The sequence below is a fragment of the Tamandua tetradactyla genome, chromosome 19 (assembly GCF_023851605.1).
Source record: "Tamandua tetradactyla isolate mTamTet1 chromosome 19, mTamTet1.pri, whole genome shotgun sequence".
Taxonomy (NCBI): Eukaryota; Metazoa; Chordata; class Mammalia; order Pilosa; family Myrmecophagidae; genus Tamandua; species Tamandua tetradactyla.
This window is the reverse complement of record NC_135345.1, coordinates 72362055-72383533: the sequence shown is the minus strand read 5'-3', so window position 1 is coordinate 72383533 and position 21479 is coordinate 72362055. Positions and strand designations below refer to the sequence as shown.

At 36.7% G+C, this 21479-nt stretch overlaps 1 protein-coding gene across 4 annotated transcripts in view; it reads right to left on the bottom strand.

Moving 5' to 3' along the window:
- The window catches only part of SLC4A4 (solute carrier family 4 member 4), a 434558-nt gene that overhangs the window by 239647 nt on the left and 173432 nt on the right, over nucleotides 1-21479 (bottom strand). For 3 of the 4 annotated variants that reach the window (XM_077137062.1, XM_077137063.1, XM_077137061.1), the window contains exon 6: nucleotides 11592-11771. In XM_077137062.1, coding sequence (XP_076993177.1) covers nucleotides 11592-11771 — 180 coding nt within the window. The remainder of the gene's footprint in view (nucleotides 1-11591; nucleotides 11772-21479) is intronic. The other variant, XM_077137060.1, reaches the window with a different exon arrangement.

Here is a 21479-nt window from a genome sequence, read left to right as displayed (position 1 = left end):
CTGTTACTAACTAAGGTTCAGAACAGGGTCACGTAGAGGGAAGGCTGCCAGCACCCAGCATAACCCCCAGTCCAGCACCCTTTTCACTACCTCTCAAGGTATCCTCCTTGAATTCAGGATGGCAGATCAGATAGAAAATGTATTATTACTGCACTCCTTGATAGAAGAAGGAATAAATCATTAATCGAGAGTACAGGAATCTTTTAATTTTATATTTGCAGAGATTCTCAAGGACGCCCTCCGCTCAGTACCCATGAACTTCCTGCCCTCCCATTCCCCACCACCGCCACCATCTTTGCCCCTTCCCCTGTCGTTGACTTACTTAGCCATCCCACGCTGGGAGTGCACCGCACTCGGGGCTCATCGTCCAAGGTGCGGGTTGCTAGGCAGGGCACTGAGTTCTCAAGCGGGCTGCGGGCTTTAGTGTCAGAAGCAGCAGACAGGAGGAGGACACATGAGCAGCCACAGCAAGGATGAGGATGGAAGCGTTAATTAAGAAGAAAAAAATACTAGAGCAAGTCACACAAGCGGGTTAAAGAACAATGACATATTACATTGACACACCCCCCTCCCGTGACTCTGCAACCTTAGATGGACAAATCCCAACACAGAATAAAAAACCAACGTCTAAAGAAATTTACATTCACTCATTATAGTTCCCCAGTATACCAACGGAAGATTCACCCTGCAGTTTTAATACACAAAACATGGATTGTATCCAGAAGAAGAAAGATTTATTTAATTTAATGAACACAAATCCCAAGATATAAGATCAAGACAGTTAATAATTTTGCACCACATAAGCACATACAGAGGGAAGTTACATGCAGTTTTGTGAAGCACAGAGAGCGCGGAGTGTCATATTAGTGAGCAGCTTTCTTAATACCTACCCAGTAAATCCTCCTATAGACCTTGTGCACAAACGCAGAAGGCAACAAATTACACTTCTACTTCTGAAACATTTTCCTTGATGAATATAACTGGGTCTCATTTTCCCTTACCTCCTGCTTTTCAGCCCTTCAGAAACATAAGACTGGAATATAGATAACTCAACACCTTAACATAAACAGGATAAAGAAATACATATTACTCCTCTTTTTTGGGTGCCTTTTAATACTCATTTTACTGTAATTTTGATATTTTGTACACTGACATCAAATCTTAGATTACATTAAAGTGTGATAATGTAGCTAACTAAACAAACAGTACGGTTCCTACAGCTACTTTTCATCAACTGGATAGGGCCATCAACTTCTGCCTGAAGATAGTTTGATTTGGGCTTCATGTCATTTATTTTGCTATCCTTATCAAGCACCACACTCCAAGGATAGTAAAAAGTGGACAACATAATTAGCCTCTAAGTAATGACAATGAGTTTGGAAATACCTAATCAGACTGCATACCATTTTCATTAGTAATAAAGCTAGCCATTGCAATGATCAAGGCAATAAACAACTAAAGCATATCCAAAAGCAAAAATTTGATAATATGTTCACACAGTGTGCAAACTACAGGGCAAATGGTCTTCTTGAGGCCGTTGGTGACTTGGGAGTTCAACTTTTAATTTGAACATCTACACATTAATGTAAGTTTACATCCAAATTTGGGGATTCAGCACATTATAAAATCCAGAAACATTTTTGTCAATTTATCTGTCTGTGCTTAAAAGCTGTAAATAAAGCCAGGACTTGTGAGCAGGCCATCTGTGCCAGCACCTGTTTGAGGCAAATCTGATGTCTTCTCTATGCAATCTGAATTTTTAATTGTTTCCCATAATTGAACTTCTTTGAGAGTTTTTATTGCACTAAGAAAAATGAAAAAGGGAAATGAACCAGTGATATTATTCCAAAATTCCTTCTGTCAAAAAGGAGGTATTCAGAAATGCATAATGTCAACTGACCAAGTTTCAACACCTATATCTTTTGACAACTGAGTGACCTGCTTAAAGAGCTAATTTTCTTGCAGTAAGTTTAGCAAAAGGAAATGGAAGAGGCTAGACAACTGACACCCATTTATATATGCCTGAACATGGACCAGGAGAAATTCCAGATCAGTGAGAACTGACAGAGGTTGATAAGGCAATGGAAATCCCAAAGAGCCTTCACACTCTTTAGCTTCTACTATACATATATTCACCCAATTTTATCACTGATCCCATGACGTGCTCCTCAAATGAGTACTAGAGTTCAACAGCTGCTTCAAAACCTAGGTGCCAGTATCTAAATATCCCCAACAACGCTTCTCTTTCCTTTATCTACTCAATATGTCAGTGTATTATTTCTTGGGAACTTTTTTTTGTATATACAGCTTCTACTGAGTCTGAGCCTCACCATTAAGGGGACGTTGGAAGGGAGCCTGGCACACAGCAGCAAAGCGCCTGGCTCCAAAGACAGGCATGAAAATGAAACTTCCCATAGAAACCTGGCACCTGTGTTTCAGTAAAGCCTGAGTGGAGCCATCTGGCTACTTACCCAGATCTCATGAAAACAGGAGGCTCGTAGCATTCATTACTTCTACTGGCAAACTCCAACATTTTTATTTTTTGTCCCCCCTGTACTTCTGTACAGACAGGGATCCAAATTCTGTAATGCTTTCATATTACTTCTTTACTTTTCATAAATTTACTACTGATTTGACTTTAAGATCAAATTTTTGAAAACTGTTTCCAAAGCTGGCGCTAAACTTACAATAATTATACCATGGTAATGATATATAATACATACCTTTTCTAAATAATGTTTTCATTGAACTTCTTCTACACTTAAGTCACAAAACAAGCAACTTAGTTTTGCTACTACATATATATTCTCTCTTAAATAACCTTTTAATTGACTTCAGGCATAAATATGCACAAATTGGTTTACATTTTTTGTGACTTCATAAGAAAAAATATGGCTCAACAGAAAATGTTTGAGTGATGGTCTCTAAAACCTGTATTTTAGTAAAAGGCTGTGAGGAGGATTATTTTTTTAATTCATTTTCCCCAAGAGTGAACTTGTGCAAAACCATCAATCACAAACCTGTTTAAGGAGGTTGTCTCTACTTGAATTATGCAAATAGACCAACAAACTTCTCACTGTTAAAAATGTTTTTTAACAATCTTATTAAAGAGGAACATAAGTATTATTCATGTAGAAGTGTCAGTTTTCTTCGGGATTGCTATGCTGTATGTTAAAACAATTACTGAGCACCTACTATGCATCTGACAATGTTATTTCATTAAGAAATTCACACTAAGAGTATAGCGGCATTTCACCCATAAATGCATGAGCTATGAGGCTGCCTGGAAATCTCCATTTGGAATGCTGATAAAGACATCCAACCATCTGACATGTTTGGTCTGTATTTCTGCCCAAATATAGAAAGACTTCAAGAAACCCTCTGATAACACATGCTTACAAAAATAACAGATCTTGACTCACTGATGAGTGGCTAACATAAGTTTGAGGCAGCCTGGTTGTATTTGAATTAGTAAATAATTCTTAAGCCCACTAGGTTCCTCCATTTATTATGCTTGGACTAGTCATTTTACATTTCTGAGCTTCAGTCTTCATCTGCAAAATGAAGATAATGATGTATACATTAGGGACTTCATAGAGAGCAATATCTGGCGTACAATAAGCGCTCAATAAACGAGAGGTGTTGTTGTTGCAAATACTAATAATATTATCAACAACTGATGTTTCCTTTGTTCAACATCCTGAAGGATGTTGGAAAATACTAAAGACAGATACCATGGCCAAGTTTAAATTAATCTTGAAACACAAACTGTGATTTTTACGAAAGTAGGTTTACAAGCCTAAAGAGACCTCTTTATGCCCTTGTATTTTTACTGAAAACTGGGATTGAGTACAATGAGGCACGTTTCATCACTCTTGGAAGGCTTTACTTTTATTTGGACCCCACCGCCACCCTGTTTGCTTTGGGGAAAGCATGATAAAGAATCCATTAATGCTCATATCTGATGTTTCTTTCTTGCCTTCCCTCCTCTCCTTACTTTTTTCCTGTCCTTTACCTTCCTCTTCTCTTATTTCTCTGGCTCAGAGACCAGGAGGTGATTTCAGATCTTCACCTACTCTACTCGCTGCAAGATGCGGCTGGGGTACCCAGGAATTTCCAGGGGTGGCTCTACCAACGATCACAATCCTTGGAAGATCTACTCAATGGCAGCGGCAAATCAGTTCAGGCTCCTTTAACTACATGGCCATTCCAGAGAGGGAAATGGGGAAGGGAGTGCTCATAGCTAGTAGGAGAAAACATGAAGAATAATTCTGGTTCCTTGCTCCTATCATGGACACTGACTACAAAGACAGAACAGCAATTAGTGAAATTTCAGAAACATTTATTTCATGCTAACGACCTGCTGTATATACATTTTTACTTTAGCAAAGAACTGTCATTGCTCAGACATATTGATCAACCTTTTATATGCTAAATTTAAAATATCATTAAAGCCCATAATGATACCTCATTATGGATTATCTTGTATCTCTAAAGTTGAGAATGAAAGTAGCCCTATATTAAGAAGAAAACTCCAAGAATGTTTTCATATACAGAGTGATAGGGAAGAAAATTGAAAGCCATGGAAAATAATAAAATATAAAATAATAGTGATGAATTGAATCCCTATCCTCAATTTCAAATCCTTTTTTTTTTTTTTTTGGAAGAACCAGTGGCTTGCTTTTCTTTTTTAACATGGGCAGGCACCAGGAAACGAACCCAAGTCTCCGGCATGGCGAGAACTCTGCCTGTTGAGCCACCCTGGCCTGCCCACTGGCTTGCTTTTAATCAAATTTTTTTAAACCTTTTAAAGTTGTGTAAAGCCTTAAACTTTTTAAAGTAGAATGAGCCAGAAGGCAAGTGTGTAGGGAAGATAATTTTCCAACACTTCTCATGTAAATTAAAACTTTAAGACTCCTTTTGTGGAGTAAAAAGACTCTTCATTGTTTACAAGGTTATTTCTGATTCATAAAAATTAGCCCCCCCGCCCATGTTTTTTGTACTTCTTGTACCCCCCAGTCAATCTTGACTGCCACAGACAGCGTGAGAATCTTTTTCCTGCATATGTACTGGAAACCTTAGTGGCAGACATTAACTTCCCTAGGTCGGGCAGACAGGTGCATAATTTCGTGCACCTTAAATCTTAAATTTGCCCATTAAAGTATCTCTGAATAATAGGTCTGCCTTACATTGGTATCTCACTTTAATCTTTTAAAATACTTCTCAAAAGGATATCTCACTCCTGGTGATACATGCAAAATTAGATATTACTACCTTTATTTTACAGACATAAAAACTGGGCTCAAGAAAATTATATAAATTGCTGAAAATCATACTGCTACTAAATGTTAGTTCAGGATTAGAATAAGGCCTCTGGTAAAGACAAAGCCATGTCTTCAAAGAAAAGATCAGAAAGTAGGCCTTTGTCGTCAAAAGCTAATCATTTGTGGTATCTAATAGTCCTCAAGCCTAACTTTTCATTGCCACAAAGGACAGAACAGACTAGCAGCTATGGGGAGGAAATAGCCCTCTGTTTATTTAAAGAAGTGGATATTATGAATCTGGAAGATCAGCTGCCTCCTAAGGAAAATCAGAATCATACTTGATGGAGGAACTACATATGTGATACGAAAATAATAGCTTCTATTATTAAGACATAGTTCTATGTAGGCACTTTGCTAGAAATGTTACATAGATTAGCTCATTCAGTCTAAGGCTTGGAAGAGCTGGATCATTCCTTGGGTTCTAGTCAAGCTTTTCTTCTGCGTGGCACAAATGAACTGAGATTTAGAATGACTAACAGAACAGATGGGTTTGTGCTGCTGGCTTTCGGAGGGAGCGGCCTGTATGCAGAAAGGCACCTGAAAAGATGACCCTCATCTTAAGGTCTCACCAGCCCAAGACACTTGCGATGCAAACCTATCTCAGAACTAAAGAAGCATGATCACCTGCCCCAAAGGAATGGGATCTTTGGGGAAAGTAAAGGAAATGGCATTGATTCAGGGACCATGTCTGAATTCAAGAGTATGATAGAGGGTTGCAACGTATAACAAATCAGCCAGAGACAACTGGGACAAGTTGGGATCTAAAATCCAGACAAAAAATTAAGAATTTCTAAAGGGACCAAGAAAACTACCAAACCTAGTGGTGGTCACAGCCAGATCCACCACATGACCATGTCTAGTCAGCTTGAGCTAATATCCAAACCAAATAGTCCAAATATATCTAATTTCAAATGGGATTCAAGACTACCTAAACCCAGTCACATTAACAAAAATTGTATTTCTTCCCACTATCTATTTTTCTGGGCATGACAACAATAGACTACACTTTGAAAAACAACTAAAAGTTTTTTATGCTTATGTGGGAAAGAGAAGTATGGCTGAGAGCTAGGAAGAAGTATCCTGCCTGGTAGGTGGGCTGGAACCCAGGGATAAAGTAATCAGTAGCAATAAATCGTGGGATTAAGAGGATTACATCTCTCATACTTGAGGGAAAAAGGAAAGAAGTGTTGGAGATAAAACCCAGATGTTCAATCAGGAGCAGACCCTAGGTCCCTATATTTATAGAAGAGGCCGTATAGGACCAGAAAAAAGAGTGGTGGAAGCAGGTCTAAGAGTTACCTGCTCTGACTCGGAGTGGCCACCTTTTCATCTCCTCACCTACCTGCTAAAGCAGCTCTATTAATTCTCAGACTCCACGTGCGGTTGAGGCTTCTCTGACAATTATTTAGCAAACAGTGCCACCAACGAAGGGGACAGACTCTCCTGTAAGGGTTGTGATGAGAAACAGTTTCCTCTCCTTTCACTGCTATGGAAAAGGTGTCAGGATCATTCACTACGGGCAGAGGAAATAAATCAGCACCGTATCCAGGAGTTTCTTCCCAAATAGTAAGATGCAGAACTGAAAGGTATCATTTCAGAAGCTGCTCCTATTAGATGAGATTTTTCTTCCCTAACTGCTCTTAAACATATTGTCTGTCATTTAATTACATTTGTTGAATGATTACAATGTGCTAGTCAACATTCTAAACATTTTACATACATTATCTCGTTTAATTCTCATTGTCTTTCGTTTTACAGGCATGGAAATTGAGTACCTAACTACCTTTTCAATCTTTAATTGAAAGAAAAAATTTGTCCAAATTTTTTAAAAAAATGGGATCATGAAATTGAATTGGGGGAAAATGAAATTCATATTCTGGGTCAGACTGGGTAAACAAAGTCACTTCTTAATAAAAGTCATCTGCACTATTAGACTGTGGAGTACAGGAACCGATTTTCATGATAGTCTAAGGGAAGAAACAAAGCCAGAAAAAGAACAGGGGCAAACTAATGATGGTTTTACCCAAATTTCCACAAAGGTAGTGAAGGTTGAATACTCAGATTGGACTTCTATCAGTTTTTTGGTCTTTAAGTCAGGTCTCATTCATCTTTTGTAAGCCTTAGAGAAAGACAGTATATACCAAAAGTGTACGTTTAAATAGTAAATTATTTTTTTTAACCCAGACCATCCTATAAAGTATGATTTTTTAACCTTACCATAAACATCTTACATATTTGCTGAATACGTGAATATCAACTTAAGTACAAACTTCACTTTCACTTCCTAATAAAGAACAAACTAAATATATCTTACTCGATATTCTTAAATGCTAACAAAAGAAGTTTCTACGATTAAAGGTTATTCTTTCACAGTAAGGTAAAATAATGCAAAACTATTATCTAAGCATTTCAGATAAAATTTTTAGGTAGAAACATATGAAAGTGCTGACAGTCAACTGTACTTACCCATAAAAAACAGCAATTTCATATGGTTCAACCTACAACAATAATGGGAAATAAAGAGTGGGCGAAGGAAAATCCGCCAACAGAGAAAACTAAAACCTCATTAATTTTTTCATGCAACACTAACTCTACAGAAATGCCACAATTAATACGTTGAGAAATTATAGCACTTGCCTGAAATTTAATATCTGATGGACATGTCCATCAGAATTCACAGATGTCTTAGGCAAGTGGCAATTTCACAATAATTAACATCTTGGAAGCTAGCCTGATTCTTTCCTGATTTATCACAAATAAAAATGTTTTCCATTTCTTTTTATAAACACTAAACCATCTTGAACCCCAAATCACACCAGGGCCCTAAAGCCAATAGCTAATCTTCAGCTACGGAGAAAGACATGGTACGCGGGTAATGAGTATGCCAGCAGATGTGTGACAACCAGAATTCCAGGGAAAAAAGTAATATATATAAATACATAAATTATTTTACTCATATAAAGGACATATAGGACACAATTGTACAAATAATAGTAAAATAAACAATGCTCTTGATTGTAAATTCCACATAGCCAATTGATTCACATAGAGCACTTCTTATTGATTTTCACCTGACTCTTGTATTAGTAGCATATGTTTGCAATTTGCAAAGGAGAGTAGTTTCAACATCAATGATGATTAATATTTTCATTTATGTTAACGGTAAGATGAAAATGAAACAATAAAACTCATGTCAGACAACTCACTGGTCAAAGATGTGTGTAACACCTTTGCTGAACTGGAAAATGGTTTTCAAATATGGGAATAAAAACTCAATTTTTTATGCCATTCACATTTTAACAGCTACAGCCCCTATACACTTTCAAATTTAATCTGCATTAGTAGCATTTTCTCTATCACTTTTTAAAGTCTCGAGGCAACTGACAAAACAGTAAGTCAAGCCCTAATATATAGCATTTACTGATTTCCATTGTGTAACTACTACCACAGTGGCCTGTTTCAGGCTCCCAACGTGAAGTCATTCAACACAGAGCTGGGAAGAGTGAACATTATTAAACAGCATTTTCGCCATGCAGGTACAACAGATGTAAATAACCTCAGGAGCACAAATTATAGTAAAATAAGCAAAAAGCAATGAATTGTGTATTTATTATCTTTGCTTTTAATATAATTATTTAAGTGTAAGTTTATGTAAATTAATTTTGTACTAATAGCTGTGTTTAGCAACCAGCTCACAAAATTCCTGATAACAACTGACCTTTGCAAGTAAGTAAGAGCTGGCTCCATCATACCACTAGGAAATGAAAAAGTTCCCAACTCTAAAATATCTCCATAAATTCAGCTTTTAATTACATTGTTGCCATGATAACTAACTCTGCCAATGTCAGTGAGTCTATTTTCCAGCCTAAGACAGAAGGCTCAAGTGACATAAGTTTATCTAGGTTTTACATGGGGATATCAGAATCTAGCTTCAACTACAAACAGATGTAAGATGCCAATTTGGTATATTAAAATAGCAGTGATAGTTCTCTAACTCTCTTTCAGAAACTTACTCTAAGAACATTTCTCAGTTGCAAAGAATATTAAATAATTAGACCTTAAGATAGAAAAGTAAATGTATATAAACTTGAAAGTTAAAAACAAACACTTCTAGAAAACCAAAAATGTGCCATCTGATCATTTATAATGCACCTTGGAGGCACCTGAAATGCACTGCTCTAAATCCTTCAAAGTCAAATTTTGCCTCTGGATATTTAAAAAGAGTTAGGTAACACAAAGGCCAATAATAATATGTTTAAAAGGTCTAATCATATTCCATGGTTCAGAGTGTAAGCTGATCTAACCGGAAGAGTGGGAAAAGAACCACCTGCCTTTTGGATTTGCAGTATGTCCAGCATATATATGTATAATATTTCAACTTTCCTCTAAAGTACAAAGAATAAGGATAAAAGATTGAATGACTTGAGCAGTATCAATTCATTAGTTGTGCTCCACATCCAAATACTTTCTCCTAAAGCACAGGGTACTGATTTCCAAGACCCATCTGTTCCTAATTTCCACTCTGCGTGCACTCTGATGAAAATGAAGCGCCCATCATACTGGAAGGCATTTTGACTCTGTCACACTCATTCCTCTTCTCTTTGCAGATATAACAATATTTGAAAACAACACACTTCCTTAATTCTTTATACTACCACCCAACACCATGCTTAAAAGATAACAAACATACACAAAAAACCTCCAAATCGAGGAATTTCATTTTATATGAGAAAAAATATTATAAAATAAGATATAAAAGGGGGACTTAAATTATATTAATGACTGTAATTTTAAAAACATGAGTTATTTTTTAAATGAAATATTTGTGACATCAATTATAACAAACTGTTCATCCCATGACATTTTCCAACGATTAAAGAACCTTCACTTCAAAACACAATTAAAAACAAAAAGAAAAAACAGAGGAAACACTCCAAATCAAAATACTTCCTATCAACAGAAATATTCGTGGTAACAGGAGAACCATCAAATTGCATTAGAAATGGTCTCGATTAGATTTTTTTTTGGTGAATGTTTTTTATTTATAAACGGCATTTTAAAATTTTAATTATTTACTTTAATCTGTTTTGCTTTAAAAAGAGAAGAAAAAATTTAAAGCAGTTAAATCAATATATGCTATTCAATAAAACTGAACTTTTCATTTGATTCTATTTAAAAAATAAAAACACATTTATAAACTACAATAATGGAATGGTTCAAATATACCAAAGAAAGTTTTCTAATAATAGCCTTTCTCTGAGGCAAACATTAATTTAACATTGTCAGAAAACCCAATTTCTGGAAATGAAGCTGCTGAGTGAGTGGGAATTCAGTTTCTTAAAATTTATTTAGTCCATCTTTTCCATAACAATAGGTTTTATGTTATTCTTACAAAGCAGCTGAGGGCAATGAATTAGCATCTCTCTTATCTACCCATTTCTCCTAAAGCTAAAAACTACTAAGGGTGGGAAGGAAGAGACTTAGTTTTACCATTTAATACTTAGCATTAAATGAATGCCTTCATTTTCCATACTTCATAAAAATTGACCAATCAGATTTTATCCAATCATGACATTTATTTGAAACAGAGACAAGAATTCAGAAGATAGATACTATACAGAAAACTTTGGAAAACTCAACGGAGTATAAAGAGGATACAGTGTCTTTCCCGTGGCTAAGCAACAGGGATCACATTCCACACTGAATATTTATTCTCACGTTGGACTGCTATCACACATCAAAAGAGAAGACTGTTTCTTAAGTACTAGCAGTAATATTATCTTTACGTGATGAAATAATTGCTACATAGACTAGACATCATCTTACATACCAAGCAAACACTTCATGATATGAGACCTCAGGGCATTTATTCATATCTCACTGTCCTCTCCTAATTCTGACCAGCCACCCGGTTGAAAGCACATTCCTTAACATGCCCAATAATCTATAAATCTACGGATTCAACCTCAGTATTCAGTTGTTTCAGCACAGATTATTACCAAACCATCTGGGGTCACTCAGAATAGAGGTATATGGAGCAAGGAAGCCACCACGGACTTTGTGGCCTACAATAACCACAGATGAAATCTTTCCAGCAGGACTGCAAATCCTGCCCAATGGATCAAAAGCGTCACTATGAGATGGCCATGGCATATGAATATGATAACGGAAGAAAGACAGGCAAGGGTAAAGAAAATATGACAAGCAATGAAGTAAAGATGAGTGAAATGATAAGAGAAAGCAGCAGCCAGCTGGCCCCTGCATTACCATTATCAGGGTTCGTAAACATCCTACTTGCACTGGAGACTGTTTTCCCAATGTCAGCCAAGGAGCGAAGGTTGGACTTCTTGGTCTGATGCCGGTGCTTCCTGAGCAAAGTATAGGTCACCTTATCCCTAAGGTCAGGTCTCAATAGTCCTGTCTCAATCTGGTGGTCAACAATCATCTCTGATGCAAAAACAAAAACAAACACAAAAAGACCACAAAGTTAACTTTTTACTCTCTCTTTATGGATAGCAGCATCAAATATGATATCTTTATTTAACTTTATATTTTCCAATTGCCCACTTTATATAAAGGATAAAAACACAGGAATACTGGCATAAAAGAGAAGGTTATAAATATTACAGTATTAACTGTATATCTGGAAAGGCAAAATTGTCTTTTATTCATTTCTTCAGTCACAGTTAACATGAATACACATAAGTAACATTTTTCTACAAGTAAAAGAGTCAAGTCAGAAATTTACATTTTTTAAGTAAGTAAAAGAAAAAAAAAGTTTTCAGAAAGTTCAGGTACTCCATCATAGCAAGTGTGCCAAAAGTATAAATAATATGAAAAAAACTTGAAGAAAATATGCAAAAAAATTAAGGTATAAAATTGTTGATTTTTAATCTATTTTTCCAAATTATTCTTAAATTGTGATAGTGTTTTTATATTAGAACAAAGTAAAGAAAAGCAGCTCCTTTTCCAATGTCAGGTTAATTGAATACAAAAGAAAGATAAAATTTTAAAAATTATGCTTTAGTCGTTTGTAAGAGGGGTGATTTATTCTTCTTATTTATACCCAACAAAAGCCTTTTCAGTGTATTTCCATTAGCCATTTTGAAGCATCAACTGTACATAATTTTCTATGAAATTTTAATATTTTATTACCGAAAAGTTAAAGTTCCTATTAGCTCTTTCTTAGTACAGCTTTAACTAAAACAAGATGATCCTGCTGCATAGAAAGGTCCATGAATCAGGTTGCTGAAGGGCAAGTTCCTACTCTAAACAAGACTTTAAAATCCTCTTTCTCAAAGTTAAGTGTGGCACACTGGTATGGTATAAATGTAGACTGGTGCCCCCAACTTTAATCCCAAGATCAGTACGTGGATGTCTCCTCTGCCCAGAATGGGGATCAGGACAAAACATCACAAGATACCCACTGGCAAGAAGCTACCCTACTGTGCACAGGTAGAGCTTTTACCTCCTGCACAGAAGCAGAACAAATTCCAAGCCCACTTTTTTCTGGTACATGGATGCATCTAAAACAAGTCAATATTTTCCTCTTGAGAAAACTTCTCAGTATATAAAAGTGGAGAAAAAAACAAAAGCTATTCTTTCCCAAAAGTCTGGCCAAAAAAATGTGGGTAATAGTAGGATAATGACATCTCCCACACATTCCCCATTGTTTGTAACGAGAAGCTAAAGATAGTCAAGGGGCTTTGCTTGGGCACAACTGCAAATCTTGGCAGTCAATCACTCAAGGAACTGGCCTCACACTCTTTAACTAGAAACTGGCACTTTACAGAGTGTAAAATCAACTATTTAGGAGGCAAACAGAAAGGCTGAATCCGGGATTTTCCATCATATACCTTACATAGATGCCATAAATGTCAGATAACTCAGGACCACTGGGTAGGAAGCCGGAGCAAGGCAGAGTTTCTCCAATAGGAGTGTTTTGGTTTAAAAGTGGCCTTCAGTTCTATGTATTTTTAACTACACAAACCTCACTCAGTAAAACTCTCAGAACTGATCCTATAATTACTATTAACCCTCTGTTCTAGTAAAATAATTAGATGCCTAGAGAACACAGCCCTTTCTACTTTCCCTTTAAGTCTTAGTCAAAGACTAGAGTCCATTTTAGAGAAGAGCCATAAAAATAAACAAACAGTCCCAGCATATCTACTGCAAGCGTTATCAAACTCCTACTCTAATTCCAGGGTTGTGGATTAAAGTGTTTCTTATCTAGCCTTCCTGGCAAGGGTTCCCTCTGTTCTCGCTCTCCTTTGTAATCTCAAACCAATCCATTTGTATGCACAGCCAGCCCTGTTACTAATGCCTGGAAATCACCAGTTAGAATAGGTTAAAACATCTGTGCGGCTTCTGTCCTTGGTAAAGTTTACTTAAAAATGGACACATTGTTTTAAACATAAACTACAAAACCTTTCAAATATAAAGTGGGGACAGTAACATTTCACAGCTACATTGAAATTAAGCCTTCAGCGTTCAAACTCCCACAGATGCTACAATTGGGAGAGAATGTGCCAACTCTAGATCAACAGAGATGAAAGGAACCTTATCAAGTTCAACCCCTTGCAATACAGATGCACAAAGTGAGAGCCAGAGAGGTGACACAGACCAATCAGAAGAAAACCCTCCAAGTAAATTCTAGTTTTCTGACTCACAATTAGAGCTTTTTCTGTATCATACAATATTTTTCTTTATTTAAAAAATAAGCTAAACAAAAGTTTCATGGACTAAGATTACTTTCCAGAAACTTAAAACCTCCAGATGGGTTCCTAGGCCAGATAAGTCCTGAAACCCAGAAGGACCAGCCTCTCCAGAACATCAACTAGTTCCATCCTCCTATCCCATATTACTGTCACCTCTTCTAACATGAAAAAGTTAGAATGGGCAAAGCCCAAATACCCCTATAGATTGAGAGAAGGATGAAAGGAAAGGGAGGAGTTATAACAGAGGAAGACATGATTTAACAAATGAGTATGACTGCTGAATCACTATATTGATATTTCTTTTAGTCTCCAGTGTCTTGGAGCAGCAGTTAGGAGGGAAAATGAAAATTGTGGAACAGTAATCCATACCAAACTGTGAAATCTATTCTATAACTACTTGTTACAATGCACTTTGGAATTTATTGCTATTTTGTATATATATTTCATAACAAAAAATGTTTTAAAAAGTAAGCTCTAGGAAAAGGAAAATAAACAAAAACATCCAAAGCTTTTGCAAACCAAGAGGTAGATGGCCATCCCAGCAGAAAAATGGCAAAAGGTCATAAATAAGCATTCTTAAAGGAAATACAAAAGGCCCAAAACACATAAAGAAATACTCAATTTCGAGACTAACAATTGAAACAAATTTATGCAAATGTTACAACGATGAGATTACAACAATTAGATTATCAAAGTAGCAAAAATTAAAATGACTAATGCTGAGTAGAGTAATGGGGGCGCACAACAGCAGTTTCATATGCTGATGTGACAGTAGTAACTTGTCTAATCTTTCTTGAAAGCCATTTGGCAAATATGTATCAAAACCCTTTACCTCTATTATGTGCAAATCTTTTGAACATTCCACCACTAGAAGTACATTAGACAATTTCACAAACATAACAAAGATATTCGCTTCCTTTCTTCATAATAAAAGCTTCAAAGCAACCTAAATGTCCAACAATAGATGATTACTGAATATTTTGCAGCCATTAAAATGATGTCAATTCACATTTAATAATATGAAAAGATGTTCACATTATATTTTTACATTTAAAAAGCAGATTAAAATGGGGTAGTATGAGCCCATTTTTAAAACAAATTACATATATGCAAACAGAGATATATAGAAAAAAATCTGGAAAGATAGCTCTGAAAGATTAGATTAGTGGTTATTTTAATTTTTGTGCTATATTTTTTGCAACTATTTTATGATGAGCATGTCTTAGTAGAAAGCAAAGACACTGGTATTGGGGGGGGGGGGGGTGCATACATAGTCCAGGAATCAAACCTAGGTCTCCCACATGAAAGGCATATACTTTTAAAAATAAAAGGTGTTAAAAAAATGAAGAAACAACAGGAATTACACATATGCCAACATGCACAGCTCAGGAGTGCCTTTAAATATAATATAAAAATAAGGATTCCAAAAATAGAGCTATCTTTTCCTAATCCATTTCCTATCATAATAAAATACCTGAAATGGCTTATAATTTTTTCTTAACTTTGGAGGGGAGAAAAATTCCAATGTACTTGGCCTCATATGCAAATGACACTCTTTCAGTGTGGAATTATAATGATTATAGAAGAAAACAGTTATTACAATAACCCATGAAAATGATGTTTTATTCTTTCTAAAACTTTAAAAACAGATTTTACCATTAGCATTCAAAAGGGGTTCTTCATGAAGAAAACAAGTAGAGGTCCGGAGGAGAATGCAAATTAGGCTAAAAAAATTTTTTTATGAGAAATAACTCCAGCTTAAGTAGTCGTAGCCGCCCACTGCTCATGCCCCTTACACGGCTATGCCTTTGAGCCTGCAGAGGTGGCATGCCTCTCAGAAGCAGGCTGATGTGGAGTAGCAGCTAGACTGCAAAGAATGATGAAAATCATGCTACTGTTTGTTTGATATAATCACACTTGCTATTATTTCCTTTTCTCATGTGTTGAGATAAAACTCAGGGACAGAGAAGAGAGAGAGGCAACACTTAGCTATGAAAAGTTTTCAACTCAGAATTATCAGCAAGATTCAGGACAAAACGACCCCATTTCATCCTCTGGTAGAAAAGGAATTTTTCATAACCAAATGTTAACTAAAATAAAATGGCTACCTGCATGGGGCATTGCCAGGAGAAGGCCCCTTCCTAAGAAGGACTTTTTCAGAGAACAAAAACAACCGACCTGCAGGACTTTCCCCAGAAATGAACAGACTCTACAGGGTCAATAATAAGCCAACATCTAGTTATAAAACTAGTCTCAGTCAGGTAGAGAAGTTAATCAGAATGAACCAGCACACCATACTAATCAATGTACATCTGCTCCCCACTCTGTAAGACACCCTCTATGTAAAACAGAAACTTCATGCCAACCAATCAGAGCATTTCCTCACTTGCTTCCATGTTCACCCTACATGAGCCTCCACTTTCCAATCTCTCAGTGGAGCTCCTTTCTACTTCAATGGGATGCTGCCAGATTCTTGAATTGTTCAACAAAGCTGTGATCTCCTAAGATTACGTGAAATTTTCTTTTTTTTTTTTTTTTGGTGATGAGGAAGGGATCCAAAGGCAACTGCTGATGGCTATGGAGACAACAAGAGAGACAGGCAAAGCCACCATGAACCCATAGAATTCTCTCCTTCTTCCATCTCCAAGAGTCATTTGTGGGTGAGTGCCTCTAAGATTTACAGCTCCACTCTCTTTGTGTTTGAGCTCTCCGATTTCATTAGCCAAAGCTTAGTGAGTCAATCTTGTTGACAAGAAGGCTTAAAGATTGGGTCTGGAGTTCCTCGCCTTTCAGAACAGTCCACAGTTTTAGCCAGTAAAGGTCTGTTTGTTTTTTTATCCTACACACAGGGTAAGAAGTTTTGTCCTGTGCACAAGGTAAAAATGCTTTGTCCAAGTTAGCAGGCTGATTTTATTGACAAAAAGGCTCAAATTTTGAGTCCGGTTCCTAGTCTTTGGTTCAGGCTGCAGTTTCATTTTTGCTATTGCTGGTTTCTTTGTCCTGTGCATACAGTAAGAAGTAAAATGATAAATATGGAATCCTCAAACTCTAAAAACTTTGATTCCCCACCTTCTGACACCTCAGCATATTACAAGTTCAGAAATTACAGGACCAGAAGGTGTATCTATCTAACTAAAATCTCACCAAAGACAACTTATCGGTGCAATAGCCACAAAAATTCCAATTATACAAATTCAACTAATCTTAGAGTCTCTCAAATAAAAAGGGCATCAAATGGGATGCTTATTTTAGTTGGTATTCAGCATCTACGAAGAAATTGCAAGAATCTAACATAACGGATATAAGCTAGTGAGTTATATATTTCAATATTTTCTGTGTTACTGTATTTTTATGTCTGACTCATGGCTGAAAACTTTTAAAGTAAAGCTATATACTCACTATTTTTGTATCTATCTGCATATTTGATGTATACTATTTCCCTACCTTCAGATGGTATTAACAAATAAATTTATAAAACTACTTAAAAGAGCTCTGCTCAAATAAGATAAGTCCATATAGATAAATTAATATTCCTAAAATTCTAGAAATTAAGAAAACCAAACTACTAATATTTCTGATGAAAAAAAGAGTATTCTTAGGACTAAAATTAAATGTTTAAAAAAAATCTCAAGTCCACATACCACAGATAAACCTTTGATAAATGGGACTAGTTTAGCATTGCTAGTTTTAAAAAAAATGTTTTACCTCCTTATAAATATAAGCACAATTTTTGTACCACTTAGGTATGTTCTCCCTAAATTTACACAGCTTTACTGATAAAATAAATTAGCATTATATCTACTAGATCTTTAAGGTGATGAAAATGTAAATTCATATTTAACCAAATTGAGTTATTATTCTAACAAATTTTATTTTAAGAATAATTGTTTTTTGTAGGATGTCAGCTTAAAAACGTTTCCAAGATTTTTTTGATAACCTCAGTATGTAAGGTATGCAGGATGTGTTTTCGTTAAGAAAAAAGAATGCAGTTTTGTCCTAAAGTAAAATGATTGGTTGTTGCAGAATGAATGAGAAAAAGGAAAGTGTAGAAAAACACTTGAATGGATAGGGAAAGCTGTAGAAGGTGTGCAGAAAAGGAATTTTATTTGTTCTCATCAAGGCTGGCTAAGATTTGATAGGAATATACATTTTTAAGAGTTTTCTGTTCAGATAATATCTTCATGTAAAATTAAAATTTTGCTTTCACTCTGTTAAAATAAAATTTTCTTGGATTTATTGGTCAGCTTTAAGTGAGAGGTTATAAAAGGTTTTTCTTATCCTTCTGAGTAATCTGCCTAGAAGGCAAAGATTCATGTCTTATCAGAATAATGCCCTTATTGATGTTTATATTTACCTTAATATCCCTTATTGTTTTAGAGAACAAGTCTCACTTTTAAAAGGATTGTTTTCTCTTTCTCATTTTTTAAAAAATCATGTTAACCCTTTACAATCTTTTATTGTCACTTTGGTTAAATGAAGAACCAAATATTGCTTCACATTGACCCATCTTCCTACTGAAAAAAATACACAAACCTGAAAAATTTTAACATTTTACCTTGTCAAAATCAAACATTACATGATATCTTATTGATTTCAAACTATTTGAGGATTTTCCAGAAGGTCCCTGGAAACCCACAAATAATTTGTTCATTCACCTTGTGAAAAAAGGGGTGCTAAAAATAATTAGCTTTATTTGATATGTTATGAGTTGTATGGAAAGTGTTGTCAAATTAAATAGGATTTTCTAAACTTCTGTTGGTTACATTTGTATGGGCACAATGCTATCAATATAGAGATTTACAAAACTATCTACAGTTCCTAGAGATTTGTCAATATCCTCACTCTCCATGAAATGTCCTAGTACCGATGTGCCTGATAATAGAAACAGTATTGTGGGGACCCAAGGTCCAGGGTTCCCCACCATATTGAGAGCAGGTCAGCCTATATGACTGAGACAGACATTATAGGTCATAAGACTTTCTCAAGGGGGAAAATATACAAATAGTACCATAAACAAAGCATTAAAACTCCCCTCCCTTGATCACTATTGATAACAAACCTCCAAACACCTGCGTCAGGAGACCCTACTGAAACTCTGTTCTCACACCTTTGTCCTAAACCCTCATAAGCCCTTGCACTCCCCATCCAATTTGCAGAGTGCTAACTTTCATTTTCCACAGCCAGCCACCATTGTGGAAAATCTTCTCCTGTCCATAAGTCCTAATAAACTTATGCCTAACTCCTTGCCAAGTGTATTCTTTGGTCTTGAAACTGAGATAGATTGTAATAATTGGAAAGCCAGTCAGGAGACCAGTGAGTTGCTGGTCATAGGGAGGAATAAATTCTGGGAAGGGAGAATCTGTAGGGGAAATCCCAAATTGATTTACATTCTTCATGTGGGGAAGAGTGGCTGCCTTCCTGAATGAATGGGGATGCCCTGAAAACTACAGAGATGCTGCTAACTGTTTTGCAACAGATGGAAGGACAACTAAACTTGTAAAAAAGAAAAGGGACTGCCAAATAGCAGCAGGCATAGCATGCCCCTGTTAGGAATCCTAAGAATGGCTACGAAGGCAGAGCAAATGGTATAAGCCACCACACAGCATTTAGAGGAAGAATTAAAACTAGAAAGAGGTATGTGTCTTGCCTAGGGGAAAATAAAGGAACCTCTGGCTGATGGACTGCATCAAGTGGATGGTCAGTTAGAGACTCTGGCATGCAGATATGACAGAGTCAGAGGCCATAATTTGCTTTGGGCTCAATTCCACAGGATTGTAGCTACTCCACAGTGGGACCCCAAAACACGGACACCATAGATCCTCCTTGGAAAAGGAAGCAGAGGAGGAATGTGAGGTGGAGGAGGATGAAGAGTCCCAAAAGTTGTGCCCCATGATACAAGAGAAATGGAACGGGTCACAAGATTAGCTCCCTGGGGTTCAATAACTCCAACCTCCTGAACAGAAATTTTACATTTTTTTGAGAGATTATACTGCTACCAAACTGAATAAATTAGTCAGTGGTATATACAAAATATCAGGAAGTCCTATCTGATTGGCTTCTGAGGTAATAAGATGCCGGAGCAGAGGGGTAGTGTTTTCTGGAGTGGAGATGAGTAAATTGGTGTCTATTACAACCCATCCTTCACTTTGATAATGCTTGTATACTACCTCAGCTGATGTAAAAACCATCTTCTAGTTGGTATGGCTTATTGAAGGGTGTAAGGCTGGATGGCCTATTGAAAAGGGTATACTACACAATACCCCTCATTGGCAAAATATGGAGGAGCCACAAAACATTTTAAGGGGGCTGGGAAGGCCATTTATACCATGGCCTTCATAGGACTTGACACTGAAGCTTTTACCACAGGAATGAAAAACATAGTATTGAATATTGCCCCCAACCATTACTATGGGGGTCTTTTGTCTATTCTAAGCCTACTAGTAGGACAGCCTATTTCCCTTGCTGCTCGGGCCACCTGACCTCAGAGGGGCAGAGAGGCTGCAGTAAAAGGGGGCAAGAGTAAGGACAATGGATAAAACTCCCCAGGGGCATAACAGCCCTAATCAGGTATTCCACAAGCACATATGGGGGGATCTCATCACTGTTGACACACAAATACGGACTATAGATAGGCAAGCTAGTGCAGTCGTGGTGAAACTATGGAACAAACTTCCAAAGAACCAAAGATTAACAGCTCCCAAGACTCCAGATGAGAAAGAAAGTCAGGAAAGAAGACATTATTCAAAGCCCAAGCCAGGGAGCCCTCTGCTCCCCCAGAATGAATGTAGCAAGCCCCTTTCCCTCTTCCTTAGAGGAGAAGTCAAAATCCCCAGATACAAACAATAGCCAGGGTACCAAAAGATCAGAGGCCACATGTAGAATTAACCATTTACTGGTCCTCTATTAACCAATAGCAGGTGTTAGCACTAGTAGACACAGGGAGCTGAATATACTCTAATTCATAAAATATAGCCCAATGTAATGGGTACTTGCTGGCCATAGACGAGGCCATGGGGGAAAGATAATCAGAGTCAAATGGCATATTTGATCTTGCAAATTGGGAGATTGTCCCCTATGTTGTTTTGAAAGTGTTGTGCACCCCAGAAAAAACATGTCCTTTAATCCTGATTAAATATTGTAGGGTGGGAATGTTTGATTAGATTGTTTCCATGGAGAATGACCCACTCAATTGTGGATGTGACCTTTTAATTAGATGGAGATGTGACTGCCCATTCAAGGTGGATCTTGATTAGTTTATTGGAATCTTTTACAAGGGGAGACATTTTGTAGAAAACACGGTTGCTTCAGTGCCGACAAAGACACAGGCATTTGGAGCACTGACAGGGAGGGCAGACCCCTAGATATGGTCCCCAACAGAAGTCACCATGTGCTTTTCCATGAGATGCAAAGCAAGTCAGAACCCAGAGTTGTGTCCCAG